Source organism: Ictidomys tridecemlineatus, chromosome 11 (genome assembly GCF_052094955.1).
Source record: "Ictidomys tridecemlineatus isolate mIctTri1 chromosome 11, mIctTri1.hap1, whole genome shotgun sequence".
Lineage (NCBI taxonomy): Eukaryota > Metazoa > Chordata > Mammalia > Rodentia > Sciuridae > Ictidomys > Ictidomys tridecemlineatus.
In genome coordinates this window covers 50,961,291-50,979,867 of record NC_135487.1, presented here as the reverse complement: position 1 = coordinate 50,979,867, position 18,577 = coordinate 50,961,291, and the positions used below count along the sequence as shown (strand labels likewise).

The window sequence follows — 18,577 nt, the reverse complement described above, 5'->3', positions numbered from 1 at the left end:
TGGCTCTAATATATCCCTTCCAATAAAGTATATTTGGACAATGTTAACCTAACATAACAACTGAAGAGAGATCCTAGCTCGTGAAATAAGACAAGGAAAAAACAAGAAAGAAGATAGGAAAGGAAAAATGAAACTGTCATTATTTACAGAAAACCAACTGGTTGCTGAAATAAAGTTGACATATAAAAATGAGTTTTATTTCTGTATTCATGAACAATTCAAAAATGAAATTTGAAGTGTTCATTATAGTAACATAAAAAATAAAATAAAATAAAAACAATGAGCAGAAACATTATTTCTTAGCAAATTTATAACACTTAAACCCTAGTGTCTCTGCCCTCTGAAGAGGGCCGATCAATCCCACTGTTGTGAACTATTATAAGTTTGGGTTTTTTTGGTTTGTTTTTTGTTGTTGTTGTTTGGTATGGTTTGGTGGTACTGGGGATTGAACTAGGGCCTTGTGCATGCAGGATAAGCACTCTACCAACTGAGCTATATCTCCAGCCCTGTTATAATATTTTTTAAAGTGCCAGAATTACAGTACTGAATATATAATCCTCAGAAGTTCTAATGTTGTCTCAGACTCCTTTGAAAGAGGAAGGGGAGCAAAACCAAGTCCTTTTACTCTTCACTGAGCAACACAGATATATAGAAATATAGGAACATTTTGTCTTTCCCTTAAATATCTTTAGATGACATCAATCTACCTAACACAAAATTAAACAAACAGGAAAAATATATATATTGTATACATAAAATGTTTCAGCTGCAATGTAAAGGGGAAATGACATAAATCATTTATAATAAAACAATGTGTATTTCAATATGCAAAAGCTCAGGGAGAACTATGTGAAAAGACATAATAAATAGAATACCTGTATGTAGATAGAATGAAACAGGTGTATTGTACTGGGGTCTCAAACAGAAGAGGTATTGCTTTGGGGAAGTGATTTTCTGAACTTGAGAAAATACAATCTTCCTTAGATTTACACGGCAAGGAGATTTCAGTACATATGAAAAGCCAATTTATGTTCTAGGCTCAGAAAGCATGAGGGTTTTTACCTACTTCTTCAGCAAAACATTTGAAAGTTGCAGAGGACATCAGCTAATGTACCATTGACTGGAACAGTCCAGACACTGCAGGACATGTGGTATTTCTGGTTTCTGCCCATGGATATTACCAGAGCCCCTCAATCAGGTGACTATTAAAAAAATACTTGCAAATCTCCTGTGTGTCCATTCCCAATGAGAAGCAATGACATAGACAAATCTCTAATCACAGCTCTACCACATGCTAATCCTGAAACCCTGAGAAATTCTTCAACCAGATGCAGATCACCATTAAAATATCATTTTGCCACCCATCCAGTCAAAAGCAGCACTGAGCCAGGTATGATGGCACACACATATAATCCCAGCAGCTGGGGAGGCTGAGGCAGGAGGATCACAAGTTCAAAGCCAGCCTCATACTATCATACTAGCGAGGTGCTAAGCAACTCAGTGAGACTCTGTTTCTAAACAGAAATACAAAATAGGACTGGGGATCTGGAGCTGTGGCTCAGTGGCAGAGCAGTTGCCTCATATGCATGAGGAACAGGGTTCGATTCTCAGCACCACATATAAATAAATAAATAAATAAATAAAATCCATTGACAACTAAAAATTAAAAAAAAAAAAAGGACTGGAGATGTGGCTCAGTGGTTTAGTGCCCCTGAGTTCAATCCCTGGTACCTAAAAAAAATAAAATAAAAAATAAAAATAACACCAAAAAGAAACCCACTGACAAAAATCCTTGAAAGAATGTGAATTTTCTCTAAAAGTCAAAAGTATGGTAGTTAAGAAAAAGTAAAAGTATGGTAGTTAAGAAAAAAAGAAATCACAATATTTGGGGGTTTTCTTATGCTTATTGTATTTTTAATTACAGATTCAGGGCTGGATACTATATATTTGTTTTTTAATATGTAGGGCCTAAAAGTCTGGATCTGAGTCTATTCAGTTTCCAATAGATTTTGTAATAACTTCCATGAAAAATTCTTTCATGAGTCATAGATAAGGCTCAAATCCTAGCTTTGCCACATTAAAATGTTATACATGTGTTAATTTGCTTATAGAATATTATATTGTTCTTTAGAAACAAAATATAGAAAAATAACAGAAACATTGAAAGAGAGCTATCTTCTCTGACCTCTTGTAGATAAAAAAAAAAAAAAAAAAATCCATCCAACTTTTCACATTTTCCTCTCCTTTCTACCGCTATTTCTAAGACCTGTTTCATAAAATACTTCAAGAACACATTGAAAAGAAAATCTGGAGCTCAATCTCTGGAGTTAGAATGTCTGTTTTTTCAAATAAACACAATCTGGCATATTAGTTAAAAGCGATCATTTTCTAAGGTTCACATTTCCCTTTTTATAATAGTAAATTAATTCCAATAATGAATGATGTTGATAATGTTATTAAAACCCACAATTTTACAATGCTTCTTATTTTCAAGCCCTTGCTTGCCATGTGAATGGTTTTTGAGTAAAAAGACTTGAGTTTGAATTCTGGCTCTACCTCTTACTAGCTATGTGTGCCTGAATAAAATCTTAATCCATTTCTTTACATGTAAAGCACCACCTACCTTCCAGTATTGTGACAATATGTAAATTACCTCACAGAGAGCTTTTTGTGTACTAGTTGTTCATTAAATAGAAGTATGGTTATTATTATAATTAGCTGTCATGTTTGCTGATATCTACTCATTAAATAATTTCACTATTTTTTTCTTAGATGTGTCATACATTTTTTTTTTCCTGGCTTGCCAAGCTATTGAGATAGGCTGGTGTGTGTTATACAATGTCTTTTGAATTAAAAAACAAAACAAAACAAAACAAAAAAACTCACTAGGCCAGGCGCAGTGGCACACACCTGTAATCCCAGCAACAGCAGCTTGGGAGGCTGAGGCAAGAGGATCACAAATCCAAAGGCAGTCTTAGGAACTCAGCGAGACCCCATCTCAAAATTTAAAAAAATAAAGGGCTGGGAATGTGCCTCATTGATTAAGCACCCCTGGGTTCAATCCCCGGTACACAAACCAAAAAACAAACAGACAAAAATCTCACTGGACTATCCTAAGATATACTAAAAAGAGGGAAAACTAGGCAGTTTTTAATTTTCAAATTCTGAAACATTTTACTGAACACCAGTCACGTGACAGTGAATTATAAAAATGCAACTTCTGCCTACCAATATCCTGATCATTTTTTAATACTTTTTTAGTTGTAGATGGACACACACACTGAGAATGATGCTGAGAATAGAACCCTGTGCCTAACACGGGTAAGGCAAGCACTCTACCACTGAGCTATAGCCCTAGCCCTATCCTAATGATTTATTCGCCCTGTCAAACTCTTTAAATTTCACCTAGTAGTCTTTTTCAATTTTTACAGGGAGAGTTAACTTCTGAACAACTGGTACATTTTAGTAGTTTTTCTGCTATACTTTTCAGCATAAAGACTCTAAATTTTTGTGTATTTGTTTTATATTCAGGTCACCAACTGGTGCATTGGTACCCACAAATAGCTCTCATGGTCTGGTTGCCATGGTCACACTTTCTCCTCAAAACCCACCAGCACATACACACCACTTCACATCACATACTCAGCTAGGTTCAACAGCACATATCCGTCTCCCAGCTCTGAAGAGATTCTTTCCAGAAATGGACTTGGAAGAATCTCAATAGATGGATCGATAGATAGATAGGTAGAAGGATGGATAAATAGATAGAAAGAAGGATAGATAGATACAGACATAAATATGCATATAAAACTGCATTTCACAAACTTTGAAAACCAAATTAATAAGTGATCATGTGTGTCAGTATTCTTCCAACTGTTTTGACTGGGACTCGGTTAAAAATAGATCTTATGTCAGAATACAGCCAACATACCTAAATACATGAACATAAATATTTAAAACAGAAATAAATTATAGAGAACAAGAGTAACTCTCGCCACGTGCAACAGTGTCTGACATTTTCTATTGTTTCATCTAAAATGTTGCTTAAGACTCACTGAACTAATCCCCCCCACACACACACAAAAAACACTAATGCAGTCTAACATCTCTGCATATTAGAGATAAAGAAACTGAGACCCAAGGAAATAAAGGGTCTTGTCCTAGGTCACCAAGAGTGATAAATGAACAAGCCAGAACTTGACCATTCTGACTCCCTGCCCAAAGCTGTTTTCAACTCAAAGTGAAACAAACATTCTAAATACTCCCCTCAGATAGGACTGGGGATCTGAAGCCTAAAACATGCTGCTACACTGAGAAAACAGGAGTATTTTGATTCTAAACAATGGTGAATACTGACCTCAGCCTGAACCTCCAATTTAGGCAGGTTTAATTTTTTCTGACTCAAGTGCACGGCCTAGCATGACTTGGCAAATAAGCAATTTTTTATTTTTCTTTTCATTAACCCTTTCTCCAGCCACTGCAAATAACACAGGAAAAGCCTCTGTTCTTCTCAGAGTTAGTTTTACTTTGATTACACATGCACAGGCATTGTTTGTCCATGAGAGACTGGCTGGCTTAGACACAGGAGTGAATAGTTCCTCTCTGCATTTACCAGGCTCATGGACAGCTGTTTTCTTCCCCACTAAGGCTGCTTAATTAAAATTTAAAACATCAAAACCACATAGGTCAATACGTGGACGTGAATGATCCAGAGCCTATGAGATATTAATGCTACTAACACTAGCAACCCCGGGCACTTTTAAAGCCTCAATTATAGGAAGTGGGATTGCTTAAGAACCTTCATTACAAACAGTATGGTAGCTTAAAATGTCAGTCTATCCACTAGCACCTGGTTGTGTGGGGTTTGTTTTTGTTATTTTGTTTTATATTCCTTCTTCTTATTGTGTGTGTCTGTATGGTCGGTCTGTCTGTATGGTCGGTCTGTCTGTCTGCGGATGCTGTTACAAGGTGGGAATCCTGTAACAAGCCACAAACAGAGGCAGACTCCTGGGAACTGAAGGCCAAGCCCGGAGGTCCAGTGCACAAGAAGGCATGGACCCTGGGCTATGGCAATGATCTCCCAGAAAACCTAACCCAGGCCCGGGAGGGTCGTGAGACGCACTCGCGGCGAAGGAACAGCATGTGACCTGCCCTGGGCGCTGCGTGCTTCCTAGGGCACCCGCAAGCCCCCAAAGCCCAAGGGCAAAGCGCTGGGGCCTCCTTAAATCAGAGCGCGCCAGCAGAGGGTGGGGTGCCAACTGCTGCGCAGCAGCTCCTGGGAGAGATACAGACAGCAGGCGGGATGAAGGGCGGGCTGGCGAACCCTAAAATTAGTGCTCCGGAAGCAGGGGCAGTGCACCGCGGCTCGGAGATGGCGGCCACCGGAGCGCCGTCCCCAAGGCGCGCAGTCCCTCTGAGCCTTCCAAGCGCACGAGGACCAGGAGGGCGACCAATGCAGAAGGCAGGAAGAAGGAAGGAAGAACACGGGACCACGTGTAGCCTCCTGAGACCCAGGGGTCCATTGCTCCTCCCCCAACTGCGGCAGAAAATTTAAGAGCTTCAGAATTTAAAACCCCAGAATGCTCCAGAATTCTTGTCGTTGAACTTGAAATTTGGTTACCTCGTTTTCAATGAGATCTTTCCTTTCCTGAGTTTTCATTTAAACACGTTTCTCTCTTCCCCCATTCCTCAAACAGAATGATGTTGCTATTTGGTTTGAGGGGTCTGGGGGTTGTTTCTGTTTCTGTTTGGGGGGGGTTCCTTGTCAGGTCGGGGTGGTGGGAAGGTTGGGGGGTGGAGTTTGCATTTATCTTAGCAAGATAAACAGTTCTGAAGGTCAGATGGCTCCCCACTGGGCCCTCTGAAAAGATTAATGTACGATGAGGGATTCTCCATCAATGTTTTTTCTTGAAAATCCAAATTGTTTAAGTCCCAACTATTTTAGATATTCCAATAATGCATTGAAAACCTACCTTTTAATGATTAACTATTATGAACACCCCAAAATACAATTATCAAGATTCTGAAAGCTATTATAAGGAAATCTGTGAAATGGAAATATGTGCTAGCCAAGATCAAATACAGAATTTAAAAAAAAACTGTAGTTATATTTAGGACTACAAAAATGGTAAATTGAATGACACAATATTTGGAAACCAAAAGTCATTTAAGACAGACACACTTATTATATAACTAGAATTTTTGAACAATATATGCATAGTAATGTTAAATCAGCCAGTAATACAACTTAAACATATTCACGGAGTGACATCTCATCCCTAGCATCTTTTAGCCTCCCCTCTGCAGTTGGCCCCTTACCTTTATTTTCAGAATCTTTCATTCTCTGCTTCCTCCCTCTGCTGCCAATAAGCAGAAAAGTCCAGCTGATTCTGCAACCCTGACTTTTGATTTGTCATTCACAGACAGTCAGCGGTCTCGGGGGCGAAGTCCCTCAGCGGAGGAGCACTCAGGCTATGATAATTGCATGCAAGTCGATGTGCGGGGTTATAATTTTGCTTATGCTAGAGCGGAAAGGATGGGGATGAAGGCAGACGTAAACACAACTTCCAAAACATGGCGTGGAACCGGATCCGGAGCCAGACTTGCCTTTCCTTCCCTCAGGGTAAGGAACCAATTGTTTAGCGCCTCCTTGCCTCAGGAGAGATTTGGTTCTCACGGAAAGGGCAATGTCTATGCCTTGTGCTGGGCTTCTTTTCAAACAGTAACTGCATTTTTTTAAAGGGGATTAGGAGCCCTGTGTTTTGTTTCCTCTTACATATTCATACATTGCTTCATTCATCTCTTCAACAACTTTTTTTACTCCTCAGTGGTTCAAGAACCATGCTAGGTAATGAGGATACAACAGTGCACTGAGACCGGTGCCCAGTACTCACAAGTGTTCCCAGCTGTTCTGAAACAAACGCATAGGGTGCAATACAAGGGTCTGGTGCATGGACACAGATTACTGAATTCATTCCCCTCAGGTGTAAGTAGACAGTCAAGGAGGCTTTGGTTGTAAGCCATTGGATGGCTCAGCCAGGAATAGGTATGAGGAAGCCATACCAAGAGATCCCTCAGTGGAAGGGCAAGGAAATTTCAGGCAAATCTTCCCATATTCAATTCAAGCTTACTTCATATCCTTATGCAACTTGGAATCATTAATTCACTCTTTGATCATTCACTCAACAATTGATTATTTGTGCCAGGCACTATTCTACCTGTTAGGGTCCGAGTACAAAAACAAACCAAATGCCTACTCCCATGACTATTACATTCTGGTAGGAGGATTCAGACATGCAATGGGCGAACACAGTCATATAATAAATGGTAGTAAATGCTGTAAAGAAAAATGAAGCATGGTAATCAGGTTACAGAGGTGCCATTTTAGATAAGGAAGCCAAGTGAGGTAACATTTAATTTATGGAAAATAGGTCAGGATCATCAGTCTTCCAAACATCTTCACTCAGAATTCTTTTTATTGTTTTTGTTGTATTTGTTTGTTTAAGTTCTGAACCCTCACAACTTCCTCTGCTCCATATGCCCTCACTGATAGCTCGTGTTTGTTCTCCATTTTTCAAATTGGTAAACTGATACTCATAAGGATTAACTGACCCAATCTAAGACCTAACTAAGCTGGGAGAAAAGCAACAAAAAGAAATATATCTATCTGTTGCTTTCATCCACAGAATTGCTGGGTTAAATACAATATGGACACAGAAAATTTCCTGGACTAGGAGTCAAGAGAAGAGGTTGAAGACCTCTCTCTGCCTACCAATTATTAACTGAGTGTGTAAGGCAGATGATTTAGCCTCTCTACCATCAGTTTCCTCGTGTGTAAAATGGGCTAATCATACCTGCCCTGGATATATACCAGGCTGTTTGCAAGATCAAAAGAGAGAACAGATGCAGTACTTTGTAAACTAAGCACTCTATAAATGCAAGGTATAATTACCAACTGCTTGGGCACATTTAAGAGGACTAATTGCCAGTGTTTAGCTACTTATTATGCAGCCAAGAGTCAAAGAAGGCTATGGAGTCAAAGACTTCATGACCACTAGAGCTCCCTGGGGGTGATTTCTAGCTGCTAAAATTTGAAGACTCCCTGAAAGTTTGGAAAATTTTAAGGTTGTTTTTGTTTTCTTTTGTGTTTTGTTTTTCTGGTTTCCATCTTTCCTTGACAGTAATGCATTTTTGCTCTTGTTTGACAACTTAAGACCAATCAGGAATATGCTGCTATAATTTTGATGTTGAGTATCCCCCAATGTGTCTTTGGCTTTGTCCCCAAAGTGGTGATATTTGGAAGGTGGTAGAACCTTTAAGACTTGGAACCTAGAGGGAGATCTTTAAGTCACTGGGGGGTATAACTTCAAAGGGCACCGTGGGACCCCAACCCTTTGTCTTTTTCTTTGCTTCCTAGTCATGAAGCAGACAGTTTTGCTCTACCACATGCACCTGCCATGATGTGCTGCCTCACTACAAGCCCCAAAAATAAAGCCAGTCATGGACTGGAACCATGAGCTAAAAATAAACATTTTTTTCTTTATAAGTCATCTCGGGGATTTTGTTACAGTGATAGAAAGCTGCCTAATACACGTGCCTTCCTTTATAACTCCTCAGTGGCCACTGAATGAGGCACTGGCCCATACATCACATCAAAGAAACAGGCATCTCTGCCTTCAAAGGCTAAGTTCAGAACAGTCAAAAAGTTTCCAGTAGAAGCACATTTCAGAGCTGAGAGGCTGAGGAATTCATGCACCATTTCATTCAATAGTATTCTTAGTGCCAGGTACTGCTCTGAACAATTAAGAATGACACAGAGCCAAAAAAAAAAAAAAATTCTCTGTCCTCAGAAGCTTGTGGTCTCAGGTCAAGAAGTTTCCACAAGGTATGCTAACTTACTGAGTTAGGCAAAGGGACGTCCAGACCTGGGCGGAATAGTGGAGCAAGGGCTCTGGAAAAAAAAAAAAAAAAAAAGGCTAGCGGGCTCTGCCATTTACTGACCGATAAGGATAGTTGGGACAAATTCTTGCACCTCTCCAAGTTTCCATTCCTGATCTGTAAGATGAAGATTAAAATGGTACATATCCCCTAGGGACAGTAGAGGTTCAAATGAGTTAAAACATGTAAAGTATGTGGCAAGAAGTTTGACGCACAAAGTAGGGCTCCATAATTATTGTAAGATTGTTACCTTTGACCTGGGTCAAGTTTAGCCCTCTGAGTCTCAGTCTCCTCATAAAATATGAAAAATAATAATTAGTTTGTATGGTTATTATGAGAGGATATACATATCAAAGGGATATAAAGCCCTTGGCATAAAGGAGTAGCTGACCACTGACCTGTCTCACTCTAGGCCCCTTTTCATCAAGCAAGCTGCTCAGGGTGCAAGTGGGGAAATGAAGACTGGGAGTAGTAAGAAAGTGGGAGAAGAGAAGGAAGGCTGCCATTTTGTACTTCAAAAGAAATAACTATTTTTTTTTTAAGTGTGGTCATTGCTAGGAGTACCTGCATCTTACCCAACACTGTAATTTGGAAATTTTCAAATATTCAGAAAAGTCAAAAGAATTGTACAGTGAGCTCCATGTTCAGGTTCATTTTGGTATATTTGGTACATGTGTCTATTAATCCTTGATTTTTTTTTAATATTAAGTCGAGAGGCCAGGGTTGTGGCTCAGTGGTGGGAGTGTTTGCCTAGCATGAACATGAGGCACAGGGTTCAATCCCTGGTATTACATAAAAATACACAAATAAATATTGTGTCCATCTACAGCTAAAAAAAACAAAAGAAATTTTAAAAATATTAAGTTGAAGCATTGTGAAGGTCTCATTAAATAAAAAGCCTTTGTGTCCTCTCCTGACACCATATGAAAGCTTTAGTCCCCTGATTCCCTGGCCATTCCTTCCAGCATCAGATGAATGCTCACAAGTCTTGCACTGCCCCACAGTAATCCCCGAGGCCACACCTCATGGAGGGACAATAATGGTCTTAAACTTTGAAGTTTTCCACAACAAAGCAACTCTCTGGCAGACCCCAACCTTCAAATAAATTGGAATAATGAAACCAAGGACCACTGTAAGCAGGCACTGCTTGGCTTGATGTTCTGTCTCAATAACTGCATTGAGAGAAGGATTCAGGCAGGCTCCACTGGCCACTAAGTCCCTCCGCAGCTCTGCACATTCCTTCTCTTGTTAGATGCCACTCCTGAGTCACTAGACTGGTGAGTCATGCCCAGTAGGCGAGGCCATCTTGAGAGCAGATCGAAGAAGAGAATTTTCAAGAACAACAGAGTGAGACTCTGAACTGAAAGGGAATAAGGATTCTTATTGTCCTGCTGTAATATTGGGGGTTAAATTTCTAAGCTGCAAGTTTTACTCTGAAGAAAGACAGGCACAGAAAAAATAAAATTAAATTAAAAACACTTCTATAATTCCTTTGAAACTTTTGTGGCACTTTTATTTCTTGCTTAGTGAACAGGTAAGCAAAGAGAAACCCAGAAGATACATCCCTCATTAGACAGACCAAATGTCTTTCTGATGAGGCTCGAGCCTCTTCTAGCTTCATCATTCATTCCCTAAACATGCCAGGGTGAGGTGAAGGAGAGTGGCTTCCCCTCCTTCATTACACCTGCTCTTCCTCAGTCCAGCCAGGGCTTTGGTTTGCTCAGAGCACCTAAATGACCATAAAGAAGCGAGGCAAAGAGAAAAAAAACTGCTGATGTGTTGGGGGTGGGGTGGAGGTGTATGATTAGGGAATTAGCACAGAAGAGAGCAACACCACTATAAGAAAAGCTGGTTAGGGCTGGGGTTATAGCTCAGTGGTAGAGCCCTTGCCTAACACATGGGTTCAATCCTTAGCACCACATAAAAATAAATAAATAAATAAATAAAATAAAGGTGTTGTGTCCATCTCCAACTAAAACAATTATTGAAAGAAAGAAAGAGTCAGTCAGTCAGACCAGTTAAAGTCCTGTGACCTCAAACTACCAGGCAAGGGGAAGGAAAGTGATATATGAAGTACTTCCTACCTGCCAAGTGATTTTCTATTGCCATTGTCATACATTTATCAAGAACTTATCGGTCAAAGAGTATCTTTAAAGATGCTCACAGCAGGCTACCTGGATTTGAATTCCAGGGTACTAGCTGTGTAACTTTGGAAATAAAATAAAGGTTCTCTCTGCTCTACCTTTCCTCATTTATAAAGTAGGGATTACTGTAAGAATAAAAAATAAAATAAAAACATGCACTGTTTCAGACTGTGGCTGTCCTACAATAAGAGTGCAAACAAGTTAACTCTTTCCTGTCCCAGTTTTCTAGATGACAAAAAAAAAAAAATGAAGTAAAAAGAGTCAAGGTCACTTGCCAAGACCAGGGAGGGGAGGGAAATCATCCTATTATTTTCCTTTTATTGGTGAGAGCTTGGGAGCCCAGGAGGGTCTGATAACACATTCAGTACACAGTTAGCAAACGGAAGAAACTGAGTTAACCCCACATTTGCTGGCTTGAAAGCCCTTGCTCATTCCACAGGTCACAGGTTCTCAAACTTCCATGTGCATCAGAATCACTTGTCAAGAACGCAGGTTTCTGAGCCCTGTCCCCAGAGTTTCCAGTTTGGTAGTTCTGAGGTAAGTGCTGAGAATTTGCATTTTTAACAAGTTCAAGGGTGATGTTGATGCTGTTGGTCTAGAGAACACGGTCAGAGAACCATGGCTCTACAATCGTGCACCTGTCTGCAGAAAGGAACACAGGAGAAGGAATCAGGCCTAAAATTGTAGTTCCATTGGATTTTCCCACTCTGGCAAAAGACTGGTTAGCTAACATATCTTGTTTTACACAGTCTTTTCATATTTGTGACCTCACCTGATCTTTCCAATAACCTTGGGAATAAGCTGGATAGGTATGATTGCCTTCATTTAATGTGATTTGTTTTTAGGAACAGGTTTTCAGAAAATGACAATAAGAGACAAACCCACCAATTACCTGGCAAGGGTTCTGTGCTCCTCTCCAACTAACCTGTCCTAGAAAGTACTTCCTGTTAATGGATCCTGACTCTAGTTCCAGCTGTGTTTTCCCAGGGCTGATCATAGCTCAGGCCAGGACTCCTTGCCCCAGGAGGGTCTGGATAAGGTGATTTCTCCTGGGAGGAATTCAGGGTCAACTATCAACAATATTTCTGGGACTAGCAAAGTCTACTGATCACAAAGTATTTTCACTCCCTTTTCTGTAAAAGCTTTGATATTTGACTAAAATAGCATTCTCTGGAAAGAACAGATGCATTTGAAGGGCTAATTCCACCCAGCACAGCTTGCCTATTCCCATTCAGAACTACTTATATGGTAGATTTTTTAAGCTGTTTTGACATCTAAATCAAATAAATGACTAGCATCTAGAATATGTCAAGAAGTCCTATAAATAGATTAGAAAAACTACTGAAGACAAGCTTAATGGTACCTTGTAAAGTAATTTATTTGTGCTTTCATATAACTGATATCATGGAAACTCCCATGAGTGGATTGTTTTGAAATTTAAACAAATAAAAATTAAGAAAATACTTACAGAAAAAAAAAACTACTAAATAAAAGATTAGGAAAAGATATGAACAAGCTTTTCATAGAGGTTCTCATAAGCATGGCCAATATTCAGGTAAAGAGACAAGAAAAGACACTCAACTTCATTATTCATCAAGGAAATCAACATAAAATAAGTATACATTCCACACCCATCAAATTGGCAAGCATTAAAAAATCTAGCAACAGATAAATAGATGGAACTGGAGAACATCATGCTAAGTGAAATAAGCCAGACTCAGAAGGTTAAGGGTAGAATTTTTCTCTCACATGCAAAAGCTAGAGAAAGAGAGAAAAATGTGAATTAAAAGAGGGGGATCTCATGAAAAAAAAAAGAGACGAATAGAGTAGAAGAAAGGGCTCAAAAAGGGGAGGGAGAAGAGAAAGCATGGGGAAGTTCTCAGGAATGAAATCTACCAAATTATGCTATGTCCACGTACAAATGTAACACAATGGTTCATATGTGTAAATATATTGTGTTAATGAAGTAATTAAAATAATAATTATGGAATGGAGAGCAGTAGAGTGGAACAAACCACATCACGGGGAGGGAAGAGGGGAAGAAAAGGGAAGGTACTGGGGAATGAATTGATCAATTTATGTTATGTGCATGTACAAATATGGCATAACGAATCCCACTATTATGTATAATTATAAAGCACCCATAGATTTTTTTTAAAGTCTAGCAATGAAATCATGAATCTCACACATTGCTGATAAGAAATAAAATACGGGCTGGGGATATGGCTCAAGCGGTAGCGCGCTCGCCTGGCATGCGTGCGGCCCGGGTTCGATCCTCAGCACCACATACCAACAAAGATGTTGTGTCTGCTGAGAACTAAAAAATAATAAATATTTAAAAATTCTCTCTCTCTCTCTCTCTCTCTCTCTCTCTCTCTCTCTCTCTCTCCTCTCACTCTCTCTTAAAAAAAAAAGAAATAAAATAGCATGAATGTATGGATATTTACTTGTTAATATCCCAAACTTAAGAAGAAAAAGAATATGTCCTCTGATCCAGTAATTGTCCTCCTAGGTATTAATACTATAGCTATAGTCACAAATGTTCAGACTCATTCTCATTCAAGCTATACAGGAGTGAAATAATTCATTCATTCTGAACATATTTATTGAATATCTACTCTGTACAGGACAGAGCATTAGGATGAAAAGATGCCAAGAATCCCTAGAAGCCATGGTCCTTCTTATCTGCAGCCTTATCTGTGTTGTGAGGGGTGGAAGATGAGAGAAGGAAGGATGCTGGTGAAGAAGAACTTTTGCTTTGCCCAAAAGATTTAGCTGTCCCCAAATATCCTCCAGCTATGATCTTTCCCATTGCTCACTGAACTTTCCAATTCTACAACTAACCATATTTGGGGAGCAATCATATCGTCAAAGACTTGGACTCAAATACATAAAAATAACAACCAGCCCTTTGTGAGTCTCTATGTGTTAGGAACTCATTTAATCATCATAGTAACATGACATACAAATTTTCATCCCCGTTTTATAGATGATAAGTAATTAAGTTTTAAAAAGATTAAGTACTATGTTAACTTTTTGTCACTGTGACCCAAATACCTGGCAAACAACTTAAAGGAGGAAAGATTTATTTTAGCTTATTGTTTCAGAGGTTCTAATCCATAGTCAGCTGGCTCCATTCCTTCTAGGCCTGTGATCAGGCAAAGCAGTATGTCCTGGTGCCAAGGTGTTGCAGAGCAAAGCTGCTCACCTCATAGTCCAGGAAGCAGAGAGGGGTACGTGTTGAGGACAAGATATAGTCCCCAAAGACACACCCCCAAGGACCAATTCCCTCCAAATATGCCCCACCTCCTGCAATTTTTATCACCTCCCAATAATGCCATCAGCTATGAATCCCTCAATGGATTAAGCCATTCATGAGGCCATAGCCCTTGTGATCCTGTTGCAGAGAATAGACAGGCAAGACACCAAATAGGAACCAGAAGCAGATTTATTGGGCTATAGCCAGATTCAAGGGCAGAGCTTTCACTGTAATCAATGGATTCCCCTGAACTCCGTCCATCGGAATTCAGGCAGTTTTGGAACTTTATACCCAGCATCTAAGAGGAGTGGATCAGAAGTTCACAGTCTGCAGAAGATCACACAAAAGCAGCATTTTCTTTCACTGTTCTAGGCAAGGTAACCCTTCAAGGACAGTGTCTGAGAAGATCTCCTTTTACTTTTCTCCCCCTGCTAGCTGTTACCATGGAGCCCAATTAGTAACTTCTTCTCTTTGAAATGTAAACACCTCTGTGAATCTCCAGCCCAAGAACAGAGACCTAGTTAAAAGAATGTTTTTCTTATCACACTCTGCATTTGCAAGCATACTTCTATTATATATATTGTTATTTATATTAAATAGTCCATAAATGTTTGTGAAAAACTAGTAAAAGGAGCTGGGTTGTGGCTCAGTGGTAGAGCACTTGCCTAGGACATGTGAGGACCTGGGTTCATCCTCAGCACCACATAAAAATAATAAAATAATAAAGGTATTGTGTCTATCTACAACTAAAAAAAAAAAAAAACCTAGTAAAGGGGTGTTCAGCACCTGGAGTGCTGATTGCTTCCAAGCGAAGCCAAGTAAGATAGAGCAACAGGAAATAAGTAGTTAATGACACTGAACTCTTCTGTAGAGATTCTTGTGCTGATAGTCCTAAGATCAATTATGGTGAAGACTTCTGGAGAAGCTTAATTAAAATTTTCTGTGGAAGACAGGGTGATACTATAATCAATTTCCAAAGTCTCCACCTCTGAACAATGTTGCATTGGGGACCATGCATGCCATCAACACATGAGTCTTTGGGGAACGCTTCATATCTAAACCATAACAAGTATCCTGGCTAAGATCACACAGCTTATTAGTGTGCCACATGTTAGTGTCATATTATAATCACAGTCTAACATCAAAGCTATGATTCTGGAAGTCCAAAGTGATATTGATATCATCGTAAGAAATTCAGGCCATTCTTGAAAATATCAAATATAATTAGGATATAGATTTCTTTCACTACACAATATATATTAGTTTTACTTTGGTCCCCCATGAATATAGACACTAAAATATATTTATTTTGCTCAGGGAGATGTGATAGGGTATTTCACAGGTAGTCAGGCCTGAGCCAGACACTCACCAGTCACGTGACTGCCTACATGCCACTCAGTGTCTCTAGATTCACCTTCCTCGGGATATAAAATGAGGGAAACAAGTAATATCTGCCCTCTCTCCTTCCAGGGGTATTATCAAGATCTGAGAAAGATCTTGTAGTTGAACTACTCTATAAAGTATTTTTTAATAGAAGATATTATAATGGCCTTATCCACAGAGTGTACTGGGGAAAGGAAGAGAAATAAATAGTAGAAAAATGTAGGAAACAGATAAAAATCCCACCTAAGAACTGTACTTGGAAGCAGTGGGTGAGCTCCTAGGACAGGAACAGAGAAACAGAGAGTAGAGGATGCTGTGCATGTAGTATAGACTTGGTTCATAAATTTAAAAACTAGAACACTTATTCTAACTCATTACTATAGTGGCAATATCCTTTACTCTTCTTTTGTAAACAGTCATACAATTCCTGGAACCACACTCTGTATGCAATTGTCTTTCAAGGAATACCTGTTGCAATCCCCAATCTCAACCAAGTTAAAGAAAAGGAGTTCTCAGTCTTCAGCCCTAGGGTTCAGCAACAGCTCTTGACGACAGGAGGAAATTTTACTGGCAAACTGTCTAAAAGTAGGAACACATACCTTGAAAGTCAAGCAAGATGACAATTTCAACCTACATAATTTCCCTAACTACACTACCAGAAAAAGTTTGTTTCCAGTGCAATAAATAAATATTTGAAAGGTAACTATTACTGGTCTTTGTCAAATTTATTCTTACCATGTGCCAGCACCTTATAACTATTAATTCATTGGATTCATTCATGCATTCAATTCTCAGAACAAAGGGGTGAAGGTGACTCTTTCAGTGACAGGACCCAGGTGCCATCTGGTTTCTGCCTTAGATCAGGTCAGCCATTTTAGAAATCAAGGCATGTCAGCCTCTCAGAGCAAGCATCTTTGAATGATGAAAACAGACAAAATTCCCCCCATCTCCCCACACACAAGCCAATGCTGTGCAGGTGTCTACAAAGTGCCAAACCCTGCACTTAGCCTAGTGGGAGAAGAAAAGATGAATGCGCTTTTGACAGCCAAAATACCAGATGAGGTGACAAATGCCCTAGAGGTGATGAAATTCTAAAGGAGAGGTTACAGGTGGCAGGAACCTCAGGAAAAGCTTCAGGGAGATGATGACATCTGACTAGTCTTGGCAGAGGATGAGGAAGCAGCCAGGCTGAGCAATGAGAGCATGCCATTGCAGAAAGAGAAAAGTCAGAGCCAGCCAAAATGTCATTTCCTTGCTTGATCACTTCCCAGCTCACTTAGAATAAACTCCCCACACTTTCCCCTGGCCTGCAGGGAGGGGTCTTGCGTCCACTCTTGTGTCCCTCCTTCCCCTTGCTGGGCTCCAGGAAACCACTCCACAAGTTATTCCCCCAGGCAAGGAAGTACTCCTCTGGCTGTCTGCCAGAAGAACCCAGTCAGGCTCAGGTCTCCACTGGATGGCACTACTTTAGGGGGCCTTTCTGTGCACCTTCCTTTCCCTCTCCCAGCTTCATTCCTCCCAATTACCCACAGCCCTGCGAGATGAGGGGTGTGTCTGTTTTAGGTGTGGAATGACTGCCGTCTCTAGAAGCAGTTCCACAAGGAGGAGGCTTGATATTTTGTTCCCTTCGGGCCCCAGCAGAGAGAGGGACTCCATACAAATTGTGGAATGAATGGATGGAGTGAGTCAGTGACTCTACGGAAGGGAATTAAGGCCCTAGTGAGGACAGGATGAAGTGTGCTTGGAAAGTAGTTTATCGTGGCTAGAGTTTAGGAGGTAACCCGGGAGTGTCCCCAGACGGATTAGAAAATGGGTAGGTTGAGTCCCGATGGGGAGGACCTTGCTTTCGGATGAAGTCCCCCGACAGTACTGCATTGCAGGCTCGGGGCCAGGTGTGGGGGGACCGGCCACGGGGGTGCAAACCTGAGAAAGATCGCTTGGCCTGCATTCCCTCTGTGCAAAGCCAAACGGACAGACAGGAAGGTCTAGGCGCGTGGGGGAGACGTGCTGGAACCGACCCTGCGCTTCACCGAGGCCCCCCAAGGAGCTCCTGAGTGATCTTGTCCCCGCAGCTGACCGAGGGTCGACGTGGGGGGTCGCCCGGGCCGGGCATCCAGGCCCCGCCACCTACCTGCGGATCCAGGGCCGCTAACACGGGCGGCCCCGGCCGCCGAGCCACCGCGGCGCCCAGCAGCTGGAGGCCGGCGCGGGCGGGTAACAGGTCCCCGCCGACCGCGCCCACACTCACCGAGCGCCGCCTTGCGAGCCCAGCGCGTCCTCCAGAGCCTCCGGGTCGCCTTCCACTGCCGCAGCGACGAAAACAGCCTCCGGCTCTTCTTGCCTCTTTTCTCAGTCGCGCCCATCGGTGCGCCCGCGCCCCTCCCCCACTGCCGCCGCCTCGGCCCGAGGGTCACCGCTCTCTGTCACCGCCGCCGCGCGTCTGCCAGGTGCCCGGCCGCCGCCCGGGTGGACGCGGCCAGTGGGGGGAGGAGCTTGCGGAGGGGAAAACTGAACCCGCAGGAGGCGGCGGGGCGGGCGGCGGGTCGCGCAGCGCCGCGCTCGCCCTGCGAGCACTGAACAGGTGCAGGCTGAGGTCACAAGCCCTTCACTCGGTGCCCAAGTACAGTCAGGCATCGTTAATTGTCACAGTAAACCTGTGGAGTGTGCACTAATTTTTATTCCCTTACCACATACGATGAAATCGAAGCTCTGTCCAGGGAGATCACACGGGGCTAAATGATGATATCTCTCTCTCTCTCTCTCTCTCTCTCTCTCTCTCTCTCCCTCTCTCTCTCTCTCTCCCTCCCTCCCCCCCACCCCCACCCCCGCCTCCCCCGCCTCCCCCCGTCTTTTT

The 18,577-nt window shown here is 41.4% G+C and overlaps 1 protein-coding gene across 8 annotated transcripts in view; it reads right to left on the bottom strand.

Annotated features, from left to right (window-relative positions):
* The window catches only part of Dnajc6 (DnaJ heat shock protein family (Hsp40) member C6), a 160,118-nt gene extending 141,933 nt beyond the window's left edge, over positions 1–18,185 (bottom strand). For 4 of the 8 annotated variants that reach the window (XM_078026422.1, XM_078026425.1, XM_078026424.1 and 1 more), the window contains exon 1: positions 6,319–6,557. Coding sequence is in view for 2 of the 8 variants with exons in the window: in XM_078026421.1 (XP_077882547.1) it covers positions 6,319–6,340 (22 nt within the window). In the remaining 6 variants the exon portion in view is untranslated. Of the gene's footprint in view, positions 1–6,318; positions 6,558–17,971 lie in introns of those variants that run through there. The other 4 variants (XM_078026423.1, XM_078026427.1, XM_078026426.1 and 1 more) reach the window with 2 other exon arrangements.
* Between the last annotated feature and the right edge of the window lie 392 nt (positions 18,186–18,577).